Below are 6,302 nucleotides of genomic sequence, written 5' to 3'. Positions count from 1 at the left end.
TCACTTCCTGTCACTTCAACCTGGAGGAGGTGGAGAGCGCCATGTGACCCCGCTTTCTGTCTGCAGGAGCAGTACATCTTCATCCACGACGCCATCCTGGAGGCGTGTCTGTGTGGGGACACAGCTATTCCAGCCAATCAGCTGCATTCTGTTTACTACGAGATGAACCGCCTGGATCCTCAGACCAACTCCTGCCAGATCAAGGAAGAGTTCCGGGTAATGCACTGACTGTACTTGTGATGAGCACAATGAGGTGGGCGTGGTTTGACGGGTGTGAATCTCTTTGTGCTCAGACTCTGAACATGGTCACGCCCACACTGCGGGTGGAGGATTGTAGCATTGCCTTGCTGCCTCGAAACCACGAGAAGAACCGCTGCATGGACGTGCTGCCCCCAGACCGCTGCCTGCCGTTCCTCATCACTATTGATGGAGAGAGCTCCAACTACATCAATGCCGCCCTCATGGATGTACGTAACAGCCCTTTGCCCCAGCAGGCTGAGTCAAGGCTGAAGAAACAGTCTGAACACAGCCTCTTAAGGATCCGTTCCCTTTGTTCCTGGTAATGTCAGTATTTGACATGAGACTGTTGCTTTTTACTGATTTTGACAGGGTATGCTCTAAAGTTGTCAAACAATATGATCTTGCCATATGGACAGGAGAGTAAGTGGGATTGAACTTTAAACAATTGGAATTATCCTAAAAATAATGATGCAATCCTTTCAAGATGAGTTCACAACCTGAAAGATGAAGCCTAAAGTTGTTCCTCTGACAAATTCAGTCACAGGAACCTGTGACCTGCTGTGTCTTTGCTGCTGAATGAATGTTTACCTAGCAGCTAAAATCTGTCATTCTACCCCATGTGTGGAAGTGTGACATGTCTGACATTCACACGGCAGAAGATCGAAAGGTTTTACAAAAACATCCTCATTTTTAGATTGCACTTTACATTTCTTTTTGCAACTAATTTGCAAAAGAACTCTAACCAGAATTTGTGTGGGAGAAGACTGACAGTCCTAGACAGGAGATCATCAGTGTGTCTGACCCCTAAACATTTACATTTGAACTCATGTTAAAGAGTGTAGCTTGATTTAGGGTTTAGATCACACTGGGCTCAAATCAGAGCCAGGACTAATCATCTGTACATGGTTCACTTATCTTTCCCCCTGAACTGGGAATCTTTACTTTTTGTGTTGAAAAAATGCATGAAAGCATGCATTTTGTCTGATATTATTTTAGGTGGGTCGTGTTTTTCTACTGTTGAGATTTAGATAACCATCAGAACCCATTCTCTGCTCAATTCATGCAGAAGTCCAGCCAGTTCCAATGAGCTCTCGTCATTTTTCTTGCAAATGAATCATCTGTGTTATGACACCCAGCAGTGTTCAGGATTCATCCATTCTTTGATTCAATTCCCATTCATGAATGTGTCCAGTATAGAGCAGCTCATCCTGTGACATCATGTTCCTGAGCTGCTTACCAAAGACAGCTCCTCCCTCAATCCACACACCGACTTCCATAAAGCATTGGTATAGAAAGATCCTACTTTCAAATAGTTCAGACTCAGTGTTTCCATCCAGTGAACACTGTATGTGTAAATTCAATTGGATTCATTGGTTGTAACACACACAGTTACCTGACTGGTAACAATAACCTCGTGTGTGTCACTGCAGAGCTACAAGCAGCCTTCTGCCTTCATCGTTACCCAGCATCCATTGCCAAACACGGTCAAAGATTTCTGGCGTCTGGTTATGGACTACCACTGCACGTCCATTGTCATGCTGAACGACGTGGACCCGGCCCAGGTGCTTCACACACCAACTCTGACACGCACAATCTGAGACACAGACATGCACACATTCACACACAGACACATGCTTAAATATATACACTAAGACAGCCACACTCTGCAGCTGTGAGAGAAGAATCTGATTATAGAAAAAAGAGCTGATGTCTGCCGCCTGTCTGTCAGCTGTGTCCTCAGTACTGGCCGGAGAACGGCCTCCATCGTCTGGGGTCGCTGCAGGTGGAGTTTGTGTCTGCAGATCTGGAGGAAGATGTCATCAGTCGGATCTTCAGGATCTACAACACAGCGCGGGTGAGTTTCCTCCGGCACAGACGGTCAGGATGGTTTCAGGTGTTGAGTTTGTCCAGGTTAGCTCTGAGGCTCCTCAGCAAACATCACTGTTTTCTTCACAGTCTGTTTTAGGGCTGCTACGGTTAAAAGTCCCACTATTTGTCACGCACCTAAGTGTGTGAAATTTGTTCTCCGCACTTGACCCCTCCCCTGGGGGAGCGGTGATCTGCAGACACAGCTGTGCTCGGGAATCATTTGGTGGTTTAATCCCCCAGTCCAACTCCTCAGTGCTGAGTGCCAAGCAGGGAGGCACTGGGTCCCATTTTTAGAGTCTTTGGTCTGACTCGGCCGGGATTTGAAGCCATGACCTTCCAATCTCAGGGCGGACACTCTACCACAAGGCCACTGAGCTGGTTTTTCAACTTATCGATGATTATTAAATGGACTATTAAAATAGTTGACGACTAATCCCAGTGCAATACTTGATTTTTATCAAAATTCTTGTTTTTACTTTTAAGTCACTGGCAGGGACGGCACCTCCTTACCTCTCCAGTCTGGTTTTAAAATACTCCCCCACTAAGTCCTTACGCTCCACAGACCAGTGCATGCTACTGGTTCCCAGAACCAAACGTAAGTTCAGGGGGGACCGTGCTTTTTCTGTGTTGGCTCCCAAACTGTGGAATCAGTTGCCACCAGCTATTGGAGAGATCACGCTTTTGGAGTGTTTTAAAAAAGAATTGTTCCTCCACTACAGCCTTTTAGCATCAGCCTAGCCTTTTATTCTATTTTATGGTGGTTTTATCTCTGTTTTAAAATTGTTTTATTGATTTTATCATTGTTTTTAATTTGTGTTACTTGGTTTTATGTCTTTTATTCTTTTTTATGTTTTACGATTGCACAGTGCTCGGTTTTTGTTTTCCTTGTGTACAGCACCTTGGGCCTCCTTGACTGGTGGTGGAAGGTGCTTTATAAATCAGTAAATGAAATGAAATGAAAAATAATTTAATAGTCGACAGTCGTTACTTAATATTTTATGGAGTCAGAGTGTAGTAAAGCTTAACAAAGTTGTGAGCGTTCAGCACCAAAAAATATACTTTTTTATATTTGAGTCAGCGAGACCAAAACTTTATCTTGAGTAAAAATAGTTCCTTGTTTCAGATGCCGACCTTATCTGATTTAACCCTTTAACACCTGAGGCATCACCGGTGACGCTTAAACACAAAATATTTCATATACAGTTAGTTACTTTTCAACTGTTAACACGATAATTCCAGCAGATTCTGAAGGAGAAAAGCGGCTCAGGGAAAAGTTACAGTAAATCAAAGAACAGAGACACTGGAGCTCCAGTATTAAAGGGTTCATCTTGTTTTAATCTTATAAACTAATGAAGGACAGAAGCTGCACGATTCATTAAAGGTTTAATAAACTATCATCATAATTGTCTTTACTTTTAGTTAGTTTAAAGCTGATCACGGTTAAGATGTGTACTTTACATTCACATTTAATATGAACCAATTAATCGAGTAATCTGTGAATAGTCAACTGTTAAAACAATCGTTTGTGGAACTGTGTCATGCAGCCGCAGGACGGGTACCGCATGGTGCAGCAGTTCCAGTTCCTGGGCTGGCCCATGTACCGGGACACGCCCGTGTCCAAGCGCTCCTTCCTCAAGCTCATCCACCAGGTGGACAAATGGCAGGAGGAGTATGACGGCGGGGAGGGCCGCACCGTGGTCCACTGCTTGTAAGAACACTCTCTGAAAACACACAAACTCATGGGGAACAAATACACATTCAGATAGATATACACAATGGAAGAGATGCCCACACATACATTTACACTCACATACAGATAGTACAAACAGACACTCAGACACAGATGCACCTCCGCTTATACAAACACACATACACACTGGTACATATACAGATACACACAAATATACAGATTCAAAGACACACACAGATCTAGGAAAATATGTTTAGGTTGATATACTCGCACACAAGACAAGACATCTTTGTCCGAATGGACAAATCAAATGACTCCATTCACAGTTACCAGCTGACATGACATCTAGTTCTATCAGAGCCACACCTCTGAAGCAGAGCATGAATGATGGGATTTCTCCATCAGCTGATAGAACTGAAGAACACATTCAGAGAAACATCTTCCAGATCATCCAGTGAACAATCCAGTGAAAACATGACCTTCACCCCACGCAGTTCTCACTACCACAGAGTCAAAAACACACAGAAGCACCTAGAATACGCCTGTTAACCTCCAGGTCCAGAAAACAACCATCTTTGGCCTGCATGATAATATCTGATCACTACGAATTCCCACAATGCACTGGAATGTGTTTGAACATAGAAGTCCACAAGCCCAAGTCCTTACTGAAGATGATCATCAACATTTAATCCTGAGGATTTCCTCAGCTCAGCCCGATGCAGAACAATGGACTTTGCATCCCAGATGAGCACCTATATGTCAGACGTGACCATCAGCAGAGCAGCTAGCTGAGCTTCACCAAACTCTCTGTTTGATTGCTGCCACACAACATTTTCATTTTTCTTTTTAAAAATACGTTTTGTTTGTTCTTGGCCTTCAGAAAATGTGTTCATTCAAAAACTATTCCAGAGAAGCTGTAATGGGAAGTTTGGAGAATAAATGCAACAGATTTTCTTTGTATTTATTTATTGTATTTATTATTTAAAAAAAGCTGTCCTATAGGCTTTGTCAGTTCCAGTTTTTAGGAATCAACTACTGTGCATCACGAAGAAACAAACTGAGCTTTAACACAAGCTTCATTGTTGTGTGTTTTTCTCACTGCTACAGATATTTCAAATGATTGTAATTATTAACGTTATTATTGTTTTGTCTGTTGCTGGCCATGGGAAGAGACCTTCATTAGAAATTACTTTGGAAGCTCTAGAAGAAGATTTTCTTGAGGATTGTTGTGGTTTTTGTTTGATTGTTTTTACATGTTTTTCTCATTTCAGATTGAATTTGTGCAAGAAAGGTCATTTAAAAGTTCTTAATAAATCTGAACCAGTGCAGCCCTGAACTTGTATAATTGTTTGAATATTGTATGTGTGAGTTGACCCCCTACCTGACCTCATCCTCCACAGCTGGACCCCCTTCTCTGTGTAGCATTGGTGGGGTTTTGTCTCCACCTAGTGGTAAGAGTATGGAATTGTCCCTCATCAGTCTCTTCTTTCACCCCCTCCCTCAGGAACGGCGGGGGTCGCAGTGGTGTGTTCTGCAGCGTCACCATTGTGTGTGAGATGCTGCGGCAGCAGCGGTGTGTGGATTTGTTTCACGCTGTGAAGACACTCCGGAACAACAAACCTAACATGGTGGACCTGCTGGTACACAAACACACCTGTTGTATTGATTGTGATGATTTTGTTTAGTTTATTTCACTCTTTTTGTTGGTGACTTAAGACGTCTGATGGGCATGTGTTGTGTGTTTCTGCAGGAACAGTACAAGTTCTGCTATGAAGTGGCCCTGGAGTATCTGAACCCTTCTTAGTCACACGGACATGTTCATCCATCTCCTCCCTCTCCTCCTGCTGAGGAGCAGGTTCACTGATCAGTGGAAAGAGGAGGAGCGTGTGCGCATGAACACACCAACAGACTCACACTTTTCACTTTGGTTTTTTATGTGTGTTGTTGTCTTGACTAGTTCTATCTGAGATGTTGGACTGAGCTGGGATTAAAGACAATGTGATCAGAGTATTAGTTGGCCCCTGAGGCCCCCCAGCTCCATCCATCAGCTCCATCAGCAAACCGTCTGCTTCATGACTCAAAGGAAACGTCTCCTTGAAGTTCATCAACCTGCTCTGGATGCAGATTTTTAGGCTTTGATTGAAAAGCCAAACTAAGGATCTGACGTTGAGAAAGGTTTTCCTGGAAGTTCCAGCTGATCTGCTGAAATCCAGAGACCTGCGTCTCTCCTCCTGGACGAAGTGTCCTCCCTGATGGTGCGTCTGTGCTTGGGACCACAATAAGGAGGGCAGCTGAGGGCTGAGAGGAACACCACCTGCTCTTTGCCATGGCAACCAGACAAGCTCAGCTGCTGTGCTGTTCCATCAAGAAGCATTGCTGTGATCCTCACCAGAGACCTTTACAGGCCATGAAACACTGCTGTGTTTCCAGGGCAACAACAAAAGGTTTTAACCTCTGCTGCAGACATCAGAAGCTTATTTTCACCTGTTTTACATGCTGGGGG

The 6,302-nt window shown here is 43.7% G+C and overlaps 1 protein-coding gene across 1 annotated transcript; it reads left to right on the top strand.

Annotated features, from left to right (window-relative positions):
• Positions 1-66: 66 nt before the first annotated feature.
• Positions 67-6,302, top strand: LOC112140823 (receptor-type tyrosine-protein phosphatase mu; the record flags this gene model as incomplete). The annotated part of the gene is given in 7 exon segments (XM_024263833.1): positions 67-216; positions 294-467; positions 1,671-1,802; positions 1,970-2,095; positions 3,654-3,817; positions 5,304-5,439; positions 5,550-6,302. Coding segments are annotated over 7 exon segments (936 nt in total), but the record flags the coding sequence as incomplete, so codon positions are not given.

This window comes from Oryzias melastigma, unplaced genomic scaffold (assembly GCF_002922805.2).
Source record: "Oryzias melastigma strain HK-1 unplaced genomic scaffold, ASM292280v2 sc00216, whole genome shotgun sequence".
In the NCBI taxonomy this organism is placed as follows: domain Eukaryota; kingdom Metazoa; phylum Chordata; class Actinopteri; order Beloniformes; family Adrianichthyidae; genus Oryzias; species Oryzias melastigma.
Note: the sequence above shows the minus strand (reverse complement) of the source record. Positions and strands in the feature narration are given on the sequence as shown.